At 47.9% G+C, this 19,074-nt stretch overlaps 7 protein-coding genes across 7 annotated transcripts; 4 read left to right on the top strand and 3 right to left on the bottom strand.

Moving 5' to 3' along the window:
- Positions 1–369: 369 nt before the first annotated feature.
- Positions 370–1,131, top strand: EDB93DRAFT_1251478 (uncharacterized protein; the record flags this gene model as incomplete). Its single annotated transcript, XM_041453162.1, has 2 exons — positions 370–949; positions 1,010–1,131. The coding sequence occupies 2 exons, from the start codon at positions 370–372 to the stop codon at positions 1,129–1,131; spliced, it is 702 nt and encodes a 233-aa protein (XP_041306715.1).
- Positions 1,132–1,674: 543 nt separating this feature from the next.
- EDB93DRAFT_1241203 (mitochondrial carrier domain-containing protein) lies at positions 1,675–2,990 on the bottom strand (the record flags this gene model as incomplete). Its single annotated transcript, XM_041451846.1, has 6 exons — positions 1,675–1,800; positions 1,853–2,038; positions 2,095–2,564; positions 2,618–2,775; positions 2,825–2,845; positions 2,896–2,990. 6 exons carry the CDS (start codon positions 2,988–2,990, stop codon positions 1,675–1,677), a joined length of 1,056 nt encoding a protein of 351 aa, XP_041306714.1.
- Positions 2,991–4,356: 1,366 nt separating this feature from the next.
- EDB93DRAFT_1329156 (uncharacterized protein) lies at positions 4,357–7,095 on the top strand. The gene is made up of 9 exons (XM_041455135.1): positions 4,357–4,944; positions 5,002–5,088; positions 5,138–5,254; positions 5,427–5,464; positions 5,514–5,834; positions 5,882–5,938; positions 5,988–6,092; positions 6,151–6,415; positions 6,486–7,095. The coding sequence occupies exons 1-9, from the start codon at positions 4,560–4,562 to the stop codon at positions 6,629–6,631; spliced, it is 1,521 nt and encodes a 506-aa protein (XP_041306713.1). The 5' UTR covers positions 4,357–4,559; the 3' UTR covers positions 6,632–7,095.
- A 3,828-nt stretch (positions 7,096–10,923) lies between these two features.
- Positions 10,924–12,633, top strand: EDB93DRAFT_519653 (putative methyltransferase-domain-containing protein). The gene is made up of 4 exons (XM_041456615.1): positions 10,924–11,246; positions 11,310–11,502; positions 11,560–11,956; positions 12,012–12,633. The coding sequence occupies exons 2-4, from the start codon at positions 11,333–11,335 to the stop codon at positions 12,429–12,431; spliced, it is 987 nt and encodes a 328-aa protein (XP_041306712.1). The 5' UTR covers positions 10,924–11,246; positions 11,310–11,332; the 3' UTR covers positions 12,432–12,633.
- EDB93DRAFT_519609 (uncharacterized protein) lies at positions 12,345–14,565 on the bottom strand. Its single transcript, XM_041456614.1, has 8 exons — positions 14,297–14,565; positions 13,933–14,234; positions 13,588–13,883; positions 13,434–13,537; positions 13,298–13,383; positions 13,223–13,240; positions 12,862–13,173; positions 12,345–12,786 (listed from the first exon to the last, which is right to left on the bottom strand). Exons 2-8 carry the CDS (start codon positions 14,197–14,199, stop codon positions 12,550–12,552), a joined length of 1,320 nt encoding a protein of 439 aa, XP_041306711.1. The 5' UTR covers positions 14,200–14,234; positions 14,297–14,565; the 3' UTR covers positions 12,345–12,549.
- A 931-nt stretch (positions 14,566–15,496) lies between these two features.
- On the top strand, positions 15,497–17,656 carry EDB93DRAFT_1087331 (mitochondrial inner membrane protein Mitofilin; the record flags this gene model as incomplete). The annotated part of the gene is made up of 4 exons (XM_041446037.1): positions 15,497–15,571; positions 15,638–16,821; positions 16,879–17,563; positions 17,612–17,656. The coding sequence occupies 4 exons, from the start codon at positions 15,497–15,499 to the stop codon at positions 17,654–17,656; spliced, it is 1,989 nt and encodes a 662-aa protein (XP_041306710.1).
- A 108-nt stretch (positions 17,657–17,764) lies between these two features.
- On the bottom strand, positions 17,765–18,937 carry EDB93DRAFT_1241198 (uncharacterized protein; the record flags this gene model as incomplete). The annotated part of the gene is made up of 5 exons (XM_041451845.1): positions 17,765–18,240; positions 18,297–18,309; positions 18,336–18,578; positions 18,637–18,804; positions 18,869–18,937. The coding sequence occupies 5 exons, from the start codon at positions 18,935–18,937 to the stop codon at positions 17,765–17,767; spliced, it is 969 nt and encodes a 322-aa protein (XP_041306709.1).
- Between the last annotated feature and the right edge of the window lie 137 nt (positions 18,938–19,074).

The raw sequence follows: 19,074 nt of genomic DNA, 5'->3' as shown, positions 1-19,074 counted from the left end.
TAACTATCACCATGTTTGGACTTACAAGACCTTTGTTCTAGCATGATGATGACCATCGATGTTTCTAGATTTCGAGCGTCCTAGCATTGCGTGCGCGATGGAATGGTGGTTTGGCGAGAGCGTCTAGGTTTTCCACATTGTTTCTGACAATTTCTCGAAATGGAGAGGAAGACTGTCTGTGGTTTCAGTTAAGTTCATATTTGGAAATAGCACGTTGTGCTAAAATTGGTTCCGTCATCATTTAGATCATATCGAAACCTAGTCATCGCTGTATTCTTGCCGCACCGCTTTTGTTTAGGCCACAATCCACAACTGTTATGAATCCCTTTGTCCTGTGCCACAGGGTCTCATCACTTTCTTCCCCTACTTATGTCTGCTCTTAAAGTCATTGCTCCTTCTTCCGCAACAAGCAAGCGCCCTTCGTCCTTCTCTCAGCCATATCCATCGCAATCTTTACGCATGTCGCTTCGTCGCACTACTTCGTTTCTCTCCTTGTCAGACTATGAAGGTGACGAGGATACCTTGTTACAGTCTGGCCCCTCTTCAATTTACGCGAAGACCCAACCTCCCCTCGTTCCCTACACTCGTACTCTGTACCACTACAAGGAGCAGCGTGAACGCCGTAAAGCTGCGCTCAGCCGCAGCCGTCCTGAGTTTACAATTGCTCCGCCCTCCACCAAGCAGCCCATCAAATCAACTCCTCACCCGCCACCCAAACAAATGACAGGACTGCGCACCTCTTCCCCTTTATCACCCACTCAGAAACTTCTTCCACCCCGCGCTTCTTTCCCTCGCTCGAAGCCGGAGCCGGACTTGTACCGGATCGCAATTAAAGCCCGCATGCGATGCTCCCCTGAAGGCGCGAAGATTCTTCGCATGGGTCCTCGCATGGCTGTGTCTATTTTAGCCGCTACTCGGGACCTCGAGATGCTTGTGTCAACACAGGAGGGTGAGTAGTAGTTTGGGCGCCTGATGCCACATCGTCTAACGTTTCCTTAGTGAACTTTAGTGACGACTGGGAAATGGTTGACTGCAGTGCATGATGCTCTTACAAATGATCTGACGATCCGGGATGACCTGAACGAATCAGATCTGTACAGGAGCAATCACATGAAGTTGTGGCATTTTTAGGTGTTTTCATTCATTTATTACATCTTCGTTCTATTTCCCCCATTTCGTCTGTCTAATATGCCGGAAGATTATTGGACGTTTAGGATTATTTGTTGTACCAATACTTACTTATATTCACGTGCTCCCTTCGATCAACATACCCCACACGACCCATATGCATTTGTATCGCATCACTCTCACTCATCAAATATTTACTTCTCATGATCATACGCATTCTTTAGCACGAACTTTCGTTTCCAGAGACAAAGATGTACATCACTTTTTAAGCTGTGTTTGATTTCCCCGTTCCACAATCGCGATCCAATATGTTTTGACTCCATCATACATCACCATGACTCGTTACTTCAGCACCTGACAACTACATAAAAAGTAAATAAGCTGAGGCCCTGCAGCCGGACACACCTCATCTGGATGGGTACATGATCCGTCTATTTGTCTATTGAGCTTCTGGGCCCTGGAGTAATACATGATAGGCATTGATAACCTCCCAGAAAGCAAACGACTAACTGATCCTGATTCCCCAAGAACAACAAACGTGCGTTGTCATGGCCGCGATATAAACTTGGCAAACAAAGCCATGATGGCCAGGGCCCAGTGCTCGAACTGTTCCTTGGATACAAACAGTAACGCCTGAGAAAGCACGGCTTTGATTATCTGCGCGGACATCCCCTGTTCAATTTGATCAGCGAGGAATAGCGAGGATCAGATTGGTAACACGGACCTGATACCACCCGACAAATCCTTCTTTCCTCAAGACTCTGAGGAGGAGGCTGAGGGCACCAGCTTGTTTTGCTTTGGATTTGGTATTTCCATTTCCGCCACCAGGCAGACCCTCACTGTCCGATGTATCCGTGACAGTAGGGCGGGCCTGAATTCTAACCTTTGCCATAATATATGGATATGTTACCTAGGAAGCGATGTCAGGAGATGTCACTCGGTCACCCAATCATATATCAAGCTCACGATAGTGGCAAGCGTTTTGCTAAACGCCCCAAGCAAAAACGACATTCCCGGAGTTAATTTACTATTTGCAGAGCTTGCGAGCAACAACAAAGTCTTGACGCGCTCATAAACGCCGTACGTTATAGCAGGGTTTACAGTCAGGACCATGCCGGGCTTAATGCCAAGCCACAGCCCTGTGACACCATCCTCGCGAACAATCTCACGAGCGACACCCAAAAAAGATTCATCCGATGGTCCCTCATTTTGGGAAGACTCCAAGGAGCCCCGGGCAGAGCGCCCAACTTGTTGGCGAGTTGCGATTACCGATACCGGTATCGTGAAAATCTGGGACAGCGCGCCTGCAGCTGCCCCGAGGGAGAGCTCAGCAGCTGTGGATAGTGCAGGAGGTTTCGAACCAGGAGGAAGCTTCAAAGTCATGCGCTTGATGTATGATGAGCGTATGAATGAGTAGAAGAAGAAGTAGGCATATTCTTGGGGTATTCAGCTCGGCGAGGGAACGTAAAAGAGGTAATTGGAGACACACGCATCGAGAAAGTGTTTAGCATGGTTGCAGCAAAGCCTCTGTACCACCCATTGATTCCCTCTTGTCTGAATATTTGGAGCAGCATCGACAGCATGCTCAGGTCGTCTTTGCGTTTCCCTCGCGCAGTCGATGAGGTGACCTGTATCCTGGTCTTAGCACTACGTCCATATTAGAAGTATATCTCATAGAATGCGACCGCAGACGCACACATCAAGAGGATACACTACACTGTTGATATGTCAGGACAGCTGGTGCGTGGGTACTCGAGTAATACTCACGCGTTACTAAAACAAGCTCCAAGGGCACCGGCCAACGCAGATGCAAAAGGCGTTAGTTGTTGCGCCTGCTTCGCTGGTTTGGACTGTGCGGACATAATGAAGATGAACAACTGAGATATGTCAACCTCGTGTTGAAACTAGGCGGAATTGCCGGCCCCACAACCGGTTAAAGTGTCGATTGCACATGAATTCCCAATTATAGGGTGCGACTTAGATTCGAGCTGAAGCTTCCGAAGCTAACACAGACAAATAATCCCCTACTTTCCCACGAATGTGGGACTTACTCCTCCTGTCATCGATGCATCTCAGCAGCTATGCGAGCCTCCAAAGCCATGGCTTCCCCGTTGATTTCAGCATTTGTCGATGATCTTACTAGCTTTTTAAGCACAGCTGAAACGCACTGACGTCCAGATATGTATTCGTCCATTGGCGCCACGCTATCGCACAAAGCTCTCATCGAAAAACGTGTGGTGCACTCCGAGTCACTAATCATGCCCGGTAACGCGCGTGATCGCCAATGAACATTGCCCAATGGAATTGTCTCGCGCTCTGTCGAGGACATATCATCCTGTCTAGAACATAAACAGAATGTGCTGGCAGAGGTGAGAGAAATTCGTACAGATCAAGAGCGGGGATGGCCAATGCTTGTTTCAAAGGAAGTCGTTTGTTGAAATATCTGGATGGCTACATGTCAGAAGGTACGATGCACATGGATTGAGCCGTGCTGTGTGTTCACACAATGATTAGACTCGAATACTATCCTATTTGGCACAATCACCACTCAACCGAAAAAATCCTAATAAATAAACCATTTAGGTCGCTACTCTATATCAGCAAAGTTCAACGCTCACTAACTGGTTTACTGCCAACACGCGCGCTATGGCTTAGTTCCATTTGCTTGATGCCCCATTGGTTATCGCGACACAGTCGCAGTTACCTAGCCTAAGGCCTGAATTCAAAATGGTCGGAGCATTACTCCGATGTACCTCGAGAGTCGGAAATCGGATTTGACCAAAGTTCAACCTGCGGGAAAAATTTAAATCTTCCTCCTTAAGCTTGACTCGAGCGATGAATTATTCGGTGATTTTGGTGATTATTTTGGAGAAATAATCGCTCTGAGTCATGGCTGTGAACCAATCAATCAGGGAGATGGTTTAACGGCAGGTTAAACCGGTTATCACGATACACCGAAAAGGCGGGGTGCGCTTTGTGTCCGAATATGAAGTATCTTCAAGCTTCCGTTGCAAGTTCCTCCGCATAATCGGATGATGAGCGGCTTCAGACGGCTGTCGAGACAGTTATTCTGCAGCTATTTCATTGTCCCGAGCACTGAGGATCAACATGGAGTGAGCGCTGGCTACCACCTCACATGGGAACAATCATGATGCCATATGTTTGACAACTACAAGCAGAATATTAGTGCAAGCCTGCAAGGGACACCGCCACATAGTATGGAATTACTATCACTGCCATCGAATTTCCTTCGAATTCTCGTTATTTATGTCATTTTTTTACTAACATTATCATAGTATCCGGTTACTCGCTTCCAGCTGTGCCAAAAACGTCTAAATATTATCCGGGTCTCCAGCGTCACATCTTTCCCCGCTGTTATAAATGTCTCGGATTCATCAATCGGATCAGGCGTGTCTTCACCCATCACGGAGATGCGTCAAGTCCACCTCGCCTTGCTCCTTGGCTTTGTTGCTTTCGCCACAGCTGTGCCATCACCCTCCACTGCTCATAATAACCACCGCTCAACCAAAGATCCCAAAGTCCTAATTCTTGGAGGAGGCGTTGCTGGCGTTATTGCCGCGCGCACATTGCACCGCAAGGGTATCGACGACTTTTTGATCGTCGAAGCACGTGATGAACTAGGCGGAAGGATGCAGAATTATACCATCGGCATCCCTGGAAAGCAGTACACTGTCGAACTCGGTCCTAATTGGATCCAGGGAACGCAGACTGGCAATGGGACAGCTAACCCCATTCTGACGCTCGCTCGAAAGCACCACGTTAAGAACCAGTATAATGATCTTGATGGCAGTATCAGTACGTTTACCATTTTATCTTCATCTCATTTTGTCTAAACTCATCAATGGTGAACAGCGACTTACGACTATGACGGGTTTAAAGACTATCGTAACCTCTTGGACACATCAGTCGATCAATTCAGCCAAGTCGGAGCTGTTGCAGGTATGACATCTGCACTTTGTCAGCTGTGCGTGCTCATATGTTCCATAAGGGGAACGCGTCAAGACGCAGCAGGTTGACCTCAGCCTTCAAAGCGCGTACGGCATCACCGGCGCAACTCCAAAGAACATGTATGAAGCAGCTTGCCAGTATTATGAAGTCGACTGGGTATGTGGGTCTTTCCTGTCTAAACCTACCGCGTTCCTAATTTCATACTCGTCAGGAATGCAAGTAGTTTTATCTTGGACTTATCCTCCTGCTAATCATTGCAACATCCAATAGATGCACAGGTGCGAGAACTTTGATCACGTTGTTGATTGCTATTCTCATTGTCTCATACTAGTCCCCAGACCAGAATTCGTGGATAGCATCAGCTTGGGTATCTACATATTCTAGTGTGCACCTACCAGCACCTGACGATCCCACAGAACAACAATTTTACCTTTGACGTCGATATGGGGGGCTTCTCGGATGAAAACAATCTCTGCATTGACCAGCGTGGCTTCAAAACTATCATCCAGGCCGAAGCTGCAGATTTTCTTCAACCTGAGCAAGTCTCCCTGAATTCCGTTGTCACGACGATTGCATACAGTGGGGATGGAGTGACGGTCACACTGAAAGATGGTTCTACTCTCACCGCGGACTACGTGCTTTGCACGTTTAGTCTTGGAGTACTACAATATGGTGATATCGCATTTGAACCTGCTCTTCCTTCGTGGAAGATTGAGGCCATTCAGAGCATGGTCATGGTATGTTTGCTCAATATTAATATTTTTGACAACTCAACTGCCCCCAGGCCACGTACACCAAAATATTCTTGCAATTCAAGGAAAAGTTCTGGTTTGATACCGAGGTACATATGAACATCAACATTAAATGTTTCTCTGATGTATCCAGAATAGATGGCCATATACGCAGACAAGGAACGGGGACGGTATCCGATCTGGCAGAGTCTTGACCACGTCAAATTTTTCCCTGGTTCTGGTCTCGTCTTTGTGACCGTCACCGTAAGTCTGCATGAGTTATGCTCCATGCACCTGTGTCGCTCATTCCAGAGATATTTAGGGTGATTTCTCACTGCGCATCGAGGGCATGCAAGATTCAGATGTTCAAGAGGAAGTCATGGAAGTCCTCCGATCCATGTACCCCAACATTACTGTTCCTGATCCTGTCGCATTCCACTTCAAACGCTGGCATGCGGACCCTCTCTTCCGTGGCTCATACTCCAACTGGCCCCCCTCTTTCCTTCCCGGTCACTCAGAAAATCTGAGGGCTACTGTAGACAAGAGGCTCTGGTTTGCGGGCGAAGCTACAAGCTTGAAGTATTATGGTGCGTGTTTTTTCTGACTGCAGTTTGTTTCTTTTGTTCATGGAGGTGATATAAATGTGTGCGCGCGTAGGTTTCCTTCATGGTGCGTATTTTGAGGGGTTGAACGCTGGGAAAGAGATCGCTAAGTGCGTTGAGGGCCCTGCATGCACTGGGCGGGAGCATTTGAACAGTGTGCTTGATGCTTCCCCTTATCCGTTCGTTTCTATCACGCCTTAAGTGCCTACAGTAAAGCTTTGCTGTCGCAATGTTTAGTATCGTATTCGAGCACCGCAGTTATCAACAACCCTCTTCATTCGTCTCATCACCCAGTCCGAAAGGAATGAAGATGATCGTTTCCTTTACAGTGGTTCACAAGCCTGATAGCGACGGACCCATGGCCTGCATGCACCTTCACGACCCGTGATCACTTGCAGAATGTTTTGTGACAGGGTTCCACCTGTCAGTCACTAGCACCGGTCAAGATTGGAATGACATCATCCTTGCAGTACTTGTGAGACATGACAGTCCCGCCCGGAATCGGATCGTCGGATGTGTCACAGTTGTAAATTCTTCCGTCGTCTGCAGTGCATGTATAAAAGCTGCCATCTACCAACACTGCTACTTCATTTCCCTCCACTTCATTTGCTTTACTCGCTTTACGTTGAACTCCACGCTGCATCACAAGCACTCGATGAGACGACCACAAACTACAAACTTGGCACGATCCAATCGATCTCGAGTTGCGACTCGGATTTATTTTGACACGAGGTCGGGCTTGTGTTCGAGGGAAAGGCCTAGTAACTCGATCACCCCCTAAAATTAAAACGACTGATCGATGTTAATCATGGCGGACTCCTACTAGTACTCGATTTCTGTTGCTGGATCTCGATACCCTGTCATTCGAACCACGCGCCTGGTACGATCTAATCAATTTCGAGTGTGCGGTTTCAACTCGGACTATCTGAGCTTGTTCTGGCCCGAGGTTGGGTTCGCGTTTTTGTGGTGGGCCTTACACCTCTAGCAGTACTAGTCTCGATCACCCGCTGGAAACGATTGGTTCTACTTGCCTTGCAAGTAGGCGACTGGACTGGCTCTTCCTTGCGCCGGTGGGGTCTAAGTCTATCTACCTTTTACCCAGTCGACGGCATCTCTTGCATCCAACCTAACCCGTGACTTTGACATCTCCCAGACTATCTCCACATTTCGATGCTTCCCAGCGCCACCACGATAATGATAATGCAGATACAATGTAACATATATTTACAAGACCTGATAATATATAGTTCTCTTTCCGCACATCTTACACATCAGTACCATGACAAAACTACCGAACACGTTTTCCTGTTCTCTCCACGGGCAGACTAGCATACAACAAATTTTGAGCATTTCCGCCGCTACGCACTGCTGCCAGTTGACGAATGTACGTGTTCCTGGAAAGAAATTGTAGTTATGTCTGTTCCTGCATCAGAATTGGCCACGAGTTTGGCGTGATATTCTCGAACGCCAAGGACTAGGCGTGGTCCCAGCACAAACATCTGCAAGATAGTAGCAATTTCCACAACACAAGTATAAAGCATGATGCCCTCGGAATTTGTGTACTATCGAAAGGATTGTCAAAGTTCACGTGTAGATGTCAGATCACGATACTTACTGAAAGCTTACCCCCAAAACTCCGGCTAGTTACTGTCTCGGTTCACATTCCGCAGGCGATGGTGATAGCCAGAAAGATTACAATGAGAAAAACAAGAATCCTGCTTGATCGCTGATACATGGCATATAACCGAACGATCATAATGACTTGCATGCTTTTTCAGTCAACATCACTGAGATATTCCAACTTAGTGACTCACTGCCTATCATAGAATTTACGACTACAAACATCCAACTTGTTGCCAAGCCCACAATACGGCCTGAACGAGGGTTAGTGATGAGCCTCAGAGGATACATGCCCAAACAAACTCACAGCTATTGCAATCATGATGTTACGTCAACAACCTCAAGGAGTTCACTCACCCCTTCATATCAGTGCAGTCAATCGGACAAAAATGGCAGGCATTAGTGTAATATACGTACCTCATCTGTGTTCGAGATTGACGGAAGATCAGCTGTATGCCGCCAGTTAACAGGAATAAACACACTGAATGCGAGCAGACATACACAACATCTTGAAGCTGATTATGGAAGATCGCTTATTAGCACAGACGCCACTGGTTATCCTTGCAGACATACACAGTATATGGCATTGCGGCATATCGCACCTAGAATTTTGAAGTCAGAAAAAGCTTCCAATGGTACTTACAAACACAAGCCACGTACACCGAGATAAACAAGAGTCATGAGGGACCAGCTTTTCCTCTGCCCCGAATTGATGACTATAGTTCTATTATTATGGGACACTGCTCACAAAAACTAATTCAACCTACAAGACCATTCTTAGTAAGTGTGGTACACCGGTAATGGCATCAACATACCTCTTGTCCAAACGACAGCGCTGCAAATATCATAAGAATATCAATATCAGTAGTGGTCGATTACTATCTGCTCACCCCAATCATATAAAACCACAACAGAGGAAGCAACTGCGAAACCATTGTAAGGTTAGCTCGAGGCATCACTGAGGTTATGGAGTTAATTCTCTACGAACCTATGGCATAGCTGTAAAAACGAAGCCAAGCAATGAGAGGCCACCAAGCTGGATCATTCGAGATGATGGTCATTTGAGGGATGGGTGCGAGTGAGTAGCCAACTTGGTGGACGTATAACAACGGCGTTGGTGATACAACACCGTCCAGCTTTTATCGTCGACATAGCCTTGATTGATGAAAGTAAGTTATTTATATATAAAACCAATATTCAGAAATCAAACCGCAGAGCGCTGATCATCAACCTAAGCACATGAAGGGATCCAAGGCCATGTCCAATGTCCACCACAATGTTCAGATGTGCCGCAGACAAGATCGTAAAGCGAAGAGCACTTTCTTCCACATTATCAGCAGGTTCACGCTGCCCCTCGGTCATCGAATTATAATATATATATATATGATAAGAACTCTGATGAGAAGCAGATTTATGTAGGAACGCACTGAGATACATCCATCATGTGCACATGGTTCATCAATCTGAATAGCCATGGTGACATATCTTGATTAGTAATATAAAGATACAATCTTATTTGGTATAGCATCCATAACTGGCGTCATGAAGTAGTAATCCTCTTCTTCTACATCCAGTCCACATATACTACAGCAATGTGAGTACACGAGACACGTACAACAAAGAACTTAGAACTTCATTACTGGGTTGTGATGGAGAAACTCTTATGTTGGGTTTTTGAGAGGTGGTGTTCACGCCGCAAAACCTGTTAGTACCGAAAGAGAATCATTCTTAGGGAACCAACACCTCTCCGGTCTCTTGATCAACGCGATGTTGAATCTACGCAGATCGTTATCTGACTATTGTGGGACGGCCTCATCAGCCAATGGGTTCCAGATAGGAAGAAACTGAGTTTGTTTGCAGTACTCAGGGACGTCAAGAAGTCCAAACTAAAGCAAGCCGCAACACCGGGGCCCTTAATTGGGAAGGTAAAAATGATCCGACGACAATGTGAAGCTTTTAGCTCGTAGCCTCTGTCGACAGGATACCCGGTGCATGATGATGGTGCATTTGTGTGTACTGGATAAGCCAACGAAGAAGGCTACCAGGAAGCAACCCAAATGATTCACGTGCATTAGTGATTCTCGTGTGACCTTACCAGAGGTCAGCTGCAGAAGTGCAGATAAGCGGGAGGAGCAAGGCGGAGACCCTTCCCCAAGAAATTGGGATGGGAACGGGAAACAGTGGAAACACTGCGAGCCGTAGGATTCGTTTAGCCTTAGTAGGGTGGCGCTGTCACGTTAGTGGCAGCTGCCATGACAAGACCCCCTATAGGACACGAAATTGCTCGAGAGGATACATCCTCCGCCGGTGGTAGGTGCGAAAAATTCTACCACTCAAGTTATAAACACGGGAAAAGATCGGTGTGCCTACTAAAGGTGCATACGGTACGAAAATGGGAGACAAACTGGAGACTCGAAGCTAGGGCCTGGTGCCAACCTGCATGTAGAAACTCTCTAGGGGCGAGCTTATAGTTGGGCCTGCGTAGGCATACCGGTACGAGTCCGGGATACAAACGCGGTTAGCTGTGTCTATGTTCAACAATTCAATCACCATTTTCATGCAAATGAAAGAAAAATTTCTACTAACTGTACGTTGCACAATCACCGTCAGAATGCATGCCATATGCTGAAAGCATGTAGAAAGTAGGGTATAAAGCCTTACACTAGTAGACCAGCCATACAAAAGAATCCAGAGGCTGGATAGTTTGCAGGTGGAGGTACTGCGCGGCTTGGGAGTAAATAGGGAGGGTATGGAGTCCTTTGTGGCGACCGCCTTTCCGTTCTGTAGTGTTAGTTTCAACTGACCAGCAGTTTACTTATCCCGAGAGCCACGTAAAAACCTCTACAATTCCCGGGACATCCCAACCTGCTGCTTCTGAATAGCCTGAGGTCAATGGCCGCCGTCCTTGGGAATCTGGCCTCACGGCTCGTGTCGAGAAGATTTAGGAGGACGAAAAGTTGCAGCTGGAGACCACGCTCGACAAACAAACACTAGGTTCGTGCACGTGGACTGAAAACAGCCATAGTGAGAATTAAACACGTAAACTAAGCTTGGAAGAGCGATGAGCCATGCGAAACCTTACTCTTGGAGCTCATTTTTAACGCCATTGCCAGCTGGTTGGGTGGGCGCAAGTACTTTGGCAAGAGCTTCCGGGTGCCCGCCCCAACCCACATCCACTATGAACAGGAAATGACTTGTGAGTTGCAGAATCTTCCCAGACGGGTCGCTGAAGCTTCTGAAACTAACACGAACAAACAAGGATGCTGCTTTATACCTGCAATCATGACCGGGGTGCACAACCATGTCAATTTCCCAGAAGAACTCGCGATCCATCCCTTACTTCCACGTGATGCTTACTCTACATGCGATTTTTGGGATAAACAGCAACTTGCCTTTGGTGCTGAGGCACAACAAGAAGGGATCGAGACTTATGGGATCGCAGGTCGCGTTTGGTGACTAGATATTACTTTGATATTCCGCTCCCTCGCTCTGAGCGCGACGCCATGTAGGGAAGCGGCATATCTAATGAACAGCTACATCGACCATCCTTCTACTTGGGAGTTCGATCCGCTCATGATCGATAAGCATCTATCTGGGCAAAAACGAGTTTTTCTCGAACTTGGTTCTGGCACGGGCATTGTTGCAGCGAAAATAGCTCAAGCGGCTGCTTTGTCCGGGCGAGATCTAGTCATCGCAACTGATCTGCCCGAAGTCTGCCCGCTTTTGGAGAAAAATCTTTTTGTCACGCCAAAGGGGGATTCAGCAAACACGCAGGTTACTTTAGTACGACCTCTTTCGTGGGGTGATTATGATCATGCCGTCAACATTGTACGAGAGCTTAAGCTCGTCGATGATCCAAGTGGACATGAGCACGGGTGTATCACGCACATAATCTGCAGTGACCTTGTAAATGCCATAGTGCTCTTCATGGTTTTAAGACTAATCACTAACAGAAATGCAGGTATATTTCCCGGAGCTTTTAGCTCCCCTTTTACGCACCCTTCTCCATCTGACCTCTCCTCCCTCTATCTCCACTTTCGAATCACAACCACGAGTCATCATATCATACAAAATCCGGAGTATTTCTAAAGAGACTCCATTCTGGTCTGCATTCGGCTTGTGGTTCTCGTTTGAACCTGTTATCGCACGAAAAATTGATGCGAATAACTCGCTCTCCGAGTGGCAACGATTCGGATCTGATATAGGGGGTGATGGCGATCTGGCATTCATCTTCGTGGCACGTAGACGTCCAGAATCACTAAACTGGATTATTCCGTCGGGGAATATTGATCTACTTGGAGGCGTTGGCGCAGGGGGGACGTGTGACAAGAAGAGTGATGAGACTTTTGAGACCTTGCTCCTCATGGGTCTTGGAGAGTGATATATAATCACTTTACATTTAAGGTACAACACCTATTCAAATACCAGGAGATACATATACATACATACCCAAGTTGCAACACAGGATTCGATAGCAATTCCCACCTCCCCATTACGTATTAGGATACTCCGAGCCCTCCGTGATGGTAGAAGCGCTGGTTTCCATTCTCCAGTAAACCTACGGAGTTGTCGAAATTTTCAATTTCCTTTGCATACTCGGGTGGTGCAAGGGAGCGCATCACAATGCCAGTTGCGTGCAGAGATGTCACACCAACTGGTTGTGTCAGCAGTGGGCCGGTGACATGCGGTGCATGTACGAAGCCAACTGCTTCGAAAGGATGAACTTCTAGATGGTACTATGACCCGATAATGAGTTGCAAACAACAGACTGGTCAACGAGTTTCTCAAGAAACAAAAAGAAAGTTACCCACCCTCACAGAAAATCGGGGGAAGATGACACTCTGTTTGAATGTCTTTTTTAAGTTCACTTCACCTTGGAGAACCCGCTTGCCCGTGGTACTCGCGTCTGTTGCTGGCCAGAAAACAGCACGTGCTATTGTGCTAACGAAGAAGTTGTCTGTGTGCTTCCCGGCATAATCACTTGTTGCGTCCGAGCCTGTAGCCAGTGATCGCTGCAGGAAAATACGGACGGCTTGGTTATTGGCGAGTAAATCGAGAGCTTGCTCGTCTGTGCTTGTGAAAGTTAGCCATAGCGGCATCGCAGAACCACGGGCATAATTGAGCTACAGGTACAGTGAGAGGCCTGACGCTCGAAGTCAGGAATAGACCAACTGGTTTGGCTAGCGCTAGCTACAGATATTTATTGTTTTAAAGCCATGCAAATTGCAAAATGGGAGATCGACATACGTTAAAATCGACATCCCCCCTCTTGGAACCAAAAAGAGTGCCTGTAATAGTGACTGATGGAAGAATGTACCAGCCCTCCGGATCACCTGCCAGTATTGAACACAAGCATCGAAGACTACAACGCTCTACAACCCACCTTCAGGACCAACAAATGGAATGTTTTCTTTGCATGCTTTCTGCATCATAAGAGATGGGAGTTCCGGTTTCGTAATTGGGACATATCCAAAATCCGTGGCTAAACTGCGAACTATTGAGTGGTTCCGAAGAGCATCCGAGAGCAGTGAACGCACGTTTGATTCACCCTGAATGCGCCCCGCTTAACGATGACAGTAATCTTGTAATTAATGTAAGCGGGACTGGCTCGCTCTGTGAAGGAAGGCGGAAGGGGAAAGATCTTCTTCTTTTTACAATCCAGAACTTCCGTCTCGTTTGGGAGTGCTATTTCTAAAGGCCATGCGTAATGGCCTTTCTCGAGTCTGGGCACTACGGGTCCATCAGGAAGGGCCGTCGCTGGATTCCACAATACTTTCTCGATGACAAGAAAATCTTGTCCTTCCTGTCCAATTAAGGTAGTCGCAGCCGTCACCTGGATCGTCCATAAGTATTGTAAAGTTTGAAAATAAATGGTGACCTGCTGTTACTACAATAGCCTTGGGTGATTCCGACTTCAAAATGTCTAAAGTTACGCTCCCTGAGATAAGATCACCCGCACAGAATGCTGGCAAAGACTCTGGCACAGGAGCGCGACTTTTCACTGAAAGGAGAAGCCATTTGTGTCCCTTGCTGTCTTCAAGCGATACAGTGTGTTCGGAACCAGGGGTTAAGGCGCCCAGTGGAGCCACGCTGCTGCTGGCTCGTGAGGTGTACTCGGGAAGTTCATTGTCACCCTCTATGTGAGTCATTACGACGATTGTCGGTTTGCGAGCTGCGAGGTTGTCTGTGGTAAGATAACTAAGATAAGGAGCAAACATCATATATTCCACGACCAGCGTGCCTGACAATGAGAATACCCAAAAATAAGCAGGATCCATACGGTTACCTAGTCCTGATACCAGTTTCGGGCTCAACACATCTTGGATGCGGCATCTTCATTATCTTGAGTTTACATAGTGTGCTGATGAGTTAGGACCTGGAAAACTCATGTTACCAGTCATTTGGAATAGGCCCCCGGGTTCTTCGAGATATTAAGTGACAAAATCACAACAAAGAATGATGAGAATTGGGATCTGACGATGATGGTAGTGGGCAACATTTTGCCGCATGCGGCAAACTGGTTCATTACAAAATGTTCACGCTCCTAGCGCTCAGCGCTCATGTCTCGGCTTGATCCGGTGGAAATCAGAGAGTATTTTGCTACAAAGTACAAACAAGGGAAAATGATAAAACACGGTACCCGGGCTGTGTTGGGTATAGTTGAGGGGTCTGCGTTTAGGATGGAGATAGGATCAAGAACTCACTACGGGATTTTCAATTGTACACGTTGACACCTCAGTGCCGACTCAGTGCAGTAGTTTTGATGGTTTCATTTTCTAGGGAAAATATAGTCCAGAGACTGAACTCTTTATATCATCATAATATTTGCAGAATTTTTATCTAGAATGGGTCGGTGAATCAAAAATAAGCATGTGCGGTAACACATCCAGTACGGAAAGTCATCCAGAGCAACAAATCTACCACATAATTGTCTTCAATATGACAAACTCATGACATTCAAGTCTCGAGTGGCCGTCTTGAGAGTATGAAGACAGTTGTTTCTTCCGCACGTATAAATGCTTGCGTGGTTGCACTTATGCCGTCCTGACCAAGGACTCCAAATTGTCAACTCGACTGATTGAATTTCCTGGTGTTGATTACATCCTGTTCAACGCCGGCAGCGCCAATGCCATTTGCAGACAACGATAGAGTAACATATTTGTACTAACTTGAATGAATCGTGAGTCGCGGCGATGGCCTGCGAGCCGCTGCATCCCTTGGCGAGCGCTTGGGTTTCTGAAGTGCAGTAATTGCTGAGAGACCGTCGCCGATCCGTGATTTTGAGATTACTTGGGCAACTGGGCGCTACCAGGGCATGCGTTTAGGGATAATATTGGTATAGGACGGAAGTACATTGAACAGCAGCACGGGATTTTCCGGACCAGTTTCTGTCTCGCAATTCGCCTGGTCTTTGGTTTGAGCTCATCGAGCACCACAACGGCGGCAATGCACCGTGTCATAGCTGTTCCTAGACACGTTCCGGCGACGGTTAGACAAGGCCTTGTACGGACTTCTCGCAGGGTGAGCAAACAAATTTATAGTATTCTCTTGGGACGTGGCTTATGACGGAGTCAACTGTATTGACAGCGACTAGCCTCCACCACCTCCACCTCCAATGCCACATCTGATTCTAAATCCGCGAAAGTCGTTCGTAGGATTTTATTCTACACTGTGGCAGCGACAGGCACGTTCTACATCGGTAGCACATTTGTTGCCTTCGAGAACCAGCAGTACCGAGAACTGTTCACCGAAAACGTTCCTTTTGGAAAGGAACTCGTCGAGTATGGCGAAGTCCGCAAGTGGGATGAGATTACCATTGAACAGGTTGTGGTGGCTACCGTAGACACCTACAAGACCATCAACAACTTCATACAGCGGCAGCTGGGTAACCTGCCGACGGAGGAAACAATTGAGAAGACGGCCAAGTCAGCACTCAAGGAGTCCAAAGAGCGCGTAAAGTCTGTCGCTGCATCACTCAAGACTGCTGTAAAGAAAGTGGAGGACGAGACGGTCCCGGAAGCAACCGCAAAAGCAATTTTTATTGCACGACAACACGGTGCACAGTTCGCTGATGAATTGGACGACCTAATCCGCAAAGCGGAGGCAGCTCTTTCTGGGAATTCTGTTGACTCTCTTCATAAGGCGACAACCGCACCAGCTCAGCCCGAATCCTCTCCAGATACCATCCTGCCGCGCGATGACACTGACCTCATAATTGTATCGGACAAGAGTCCTGATAATGTCGTGGTTTATGCTGCCCCGCTTCCTATCGGCTTCGAACCCCCACCCGGCTATGAGCGCCCCGCACCGCCAAAGCCTGCCCCGAAGGCCGCTGCGGAAACCACACCTGTGTCCCTGCCTCTGCCTCTTGTTGCTCCAGCCGTGTCTGAAGTCGCTGTATCTGAGCCCGTGATCACCCAGCTCGCATCCACAATCGACAACCTCGCCTCTTTCCTTGCCTCCAACCCTGCTGCCTCCGAAAAAGCCAAAGATGTTCTTGAGGTTGCCAAAGCTGACCTCACTGGCCTCGCGGCACGTATTGAGAAGATCAAGGAGGATGAGAAGCTGCAGCTAGAGATGAAGCTCGACGAACAAGCACGGGAGTATACCACAAAGCTTCTCGAGCTCGAGCTTGAGGCACAGGATAAACTGGATTCGCAACAAGACGGCTTCAGGAAATTCTACGATGAAGAACGTGGTAGGTTCGCGCAGGTTTACCGTGAGAAGCTGGAGCAGGAATTACGCACACAGACAGAACTTATCAATGAGCGGTAGGCGACCATTACTAGCTCGGGTTCAGTACACGTCACCTTACTCACTCTTTGCAGGTTGAAGGAGGAAGTGATCGCGCAGGGCATAGAGATGCAGAGGCGGTGGATCCGCGAGGTCAAAGTCCGTGTCGAGCAAGAACGCGGGGGTCGTCTCGCCAAGCTTGACGAGCTCGCAACAAGCCTCAAACGCCTTGAACGTCTCGCACTCGACAATTCTTCCTACCTCGATGAGAATATTCGCGTGCACAGCATGTGGACTGCCATACGTGCTATTCAGAGTGCTGTCGACGCGTCTCTACGCAAGCCATTCCGTGAAGAGCTCCGTGTGCTCCGACACATCGCAGTCGCCAAGGAAGACACCATCATCACTGCAGCATTAGACTCCCTTGAACAAAGTGACATGCCTGACATTGGCGTTGAGCCGTTTGCAGATCTTGCATCGTGGTTTAGTACCTCCGTTCGGCCACGCGTCTCGAGCGTTGCTTTGGTCCCCGATCAGGATGCAGGTGTGCTCACACACCTGGCTTCGCACTTTCTTTCTTTGTTTAGGTTCCAGCGGCATGGACTTGTTCCTGGGTCGGACGTGCTGAGTATATTGTCGAGAGCGGAGTATTACATGAATGAGAAGGATCTTGATAGTGCTGCAAGAGAGTTAAATCAAGTGAAAGGAACTGCAAGAGAGCTGCTCCATGATTGGCTGGAAGCTGCACGGAGACGATTGGAGGTTCTGCAGGCTCTCGAGGTATTGACGTCTTCAGTCGTTGCATTTGTCACGCTAACGCCATCATAGGTGATACAATCACAAGCAACAATTGCATCGCTGCTTGTCGTATAGAATTGAATGCTAGGACTACATAGATCACTGCATGATATATCCCACCCGCGTATTTTTATCCTTTCCATCTTATCCAAGTCAATGCTGGTACAAATCCAGGGGTTTACATTACCCTTGCATTGGTACATTCCCCGATGATATGAGCGCACATTCGCAGATCACCTGCGCGCGCCGCACGACCGTATGTACCGTTTCCTGATTCTGTTCGGTAACTGCCACACCGCCCCTCGTGACCTTCACAAGCCCAGGGAAGATCGTCGCACCTACACGATCCTGCTCGCCTCGCTCGCTCTTGAGACAGCGGCGCACGAGCTCTATCTGACGCGGATAAAGGATACTTCCGAGTTCGGGGACGAAGCTACGGTAAAACGCATCGGTGGATGATGATGGGGCACTGTGCAGCATACGCGAGAAGGTGTATGCGTTTGCTAGAATCGGTGCTGTGTTGTTTGCTGATCCCGCAAGCACTTTGGTGAGCGCTGGGAGTGTCTCTGCAAGAATAGCAGCTGTCATTTCTGGGTCGCAGTTCTCCACTGCCGCTGAGAATGTTTGTCGGCGCCAAACACATGCTACTACAGGATTGCCTGATGCATGAAACGATCGTCAGCATGGGAGAAAGAATGTAATAATTGACGCGCACGGGCGAACAAGTGCTCAGTGGATTCCTCGTGAGTTGGACGTTTGCTTCGGGGGAGTTGGTCACAACGAGATTGTTGATGATCTCGCTACTGATGACTTCTGACATCGCATGGCGGAGGATGTTCTGTACCTGCATTGGCGAGACATCATAGGGCGCGGGATCATAAGAGCCTGTGATGTCGCCCAAGGCGGCTCCATGGATATCAGAGAGTGCAGAAGGCGGTGCGCGCACAATATCTGCTGCCCAGCGATTGATCGAGCGCTCCAACAAGGACGCGGCATTCTATATACATAGCAGATTAGATGGTATTCCCAACACTCGAAGAAATACAAAGACATACTTTGATGGAGAAGTCATCGACTGAGCTGCCCCCAAGATGTTTGTTCTCCCGTTGCTCATCATTCGCAGTCCCTTCTAGCAAGGCGATTCGCGCGCGGAGTAATGCAACCTGTTTCTCTTGTTCTTCTAGTTGCCGACGTTGTTCTTCGACTTTCTCGTGCGCGATTCGCTGAAGGTGAGATAGATAAGATTATAGGTCAGCATTGAGATCACTGATGATGATAATTACGCACGAAGTTAGTCAACGCATAACGGTATTGCTCGCCGCTAACTGCGTCAATTTGCTGGGGTATATAGGCCATCGGGAGAATGGGTATCTGAATAGACGCAGGATGGACAGGCTGAGAAGATCTTATTGATGGTGGTCAGGTCATTATTGAACCGAGGCGCTCACGACTCGGAGGCAGTGTAACGCCCGAGGCCTGGGGCCTCAGAGCGC

Source organism: Suillus bovinus (genome assembly GCF_016758785.1).
Source record: "Suillus bovinus strain UH-Sbo-P2 chromosome Unknown EDB93scaffold_36, whole genome shotgun sequence".
In the NCBI taxonomy this organism is placed as follows: domain Eukaryota; kingdom Fungi; phylum Basidiomycota; class Agaricomycetes; order Boletales; family Suillaceae; genus Suillus; species Suillus bovinus.
This window is presented reverse-complemented; position numbering and strand designations above follow the sequence as displayed.

Bases quoted from the DNA above. Each gene is read 5' to 3' on its own strand.
- EDB93DRAFT_1329156 (XM_041455135.1), top strand. From the start codon at position 4,560: ATGCGTCAAGTCCACCTCGCCTTGCTCCTTGGCTTTGTTGCTTTCGCC. The intron at 5,835-5,881 runs GTATGTTTGCTC...AACTGCCCCCAG, and splicing joins CCATTCAGAGCATGGTCATG to GCCACGTACACCAAAATATT. The intron at 5,939-5,987 runs GTACATATGAAC...TATCCAGAATAG, and splicing joins AGTTCTGGTTTGATACCGAG to ATGGCCATATACGCAGACAA.
- EDB93DRAFT_519653 (XM_041456615.1), top strand. From the start codon at position 11,333: ATGACCGGGGTGCACAACCATGTCAATTTCCCAGAAGAACTCGCGATC. The intron at 11,503-11,559 runs GTGACTAGATAT...GACGCCATGTAG, and splicing joins GGGATCGCAGGTCGCGTTTG to GGAAGCGGCATATCTAATGA. The intron at 11,957-12,011 runs GTAAATGCCATA...ACAGAAATGCAG, and splicing joins ACATAATCTGCAGTGACCTT to GTATATTTCCCGGAGCTTTT.
- EDB93DRAFT_519609 (XM_041456614.1), bottom strand. From the start codon at position 14,199: ATGACTCACATAGAGGGTGACAATGAACTTCCCGAGTACACCTCACGA. The intron at 13,384-13,433 runs GTGGGTTGTAGA...CAATACTGGCAG, and splicing joins TCCATTTGTTGGTCCTGAAG to GTGATCCGGAGGGCTGGTAC. The intron at 12,787-12,861 runs GTGGGTAACTTT...ATCGGGTCATAG, and splicing joins TCCCCCGATTTTCTGTGAGG to TACCATCTAGAAGTTCATCC.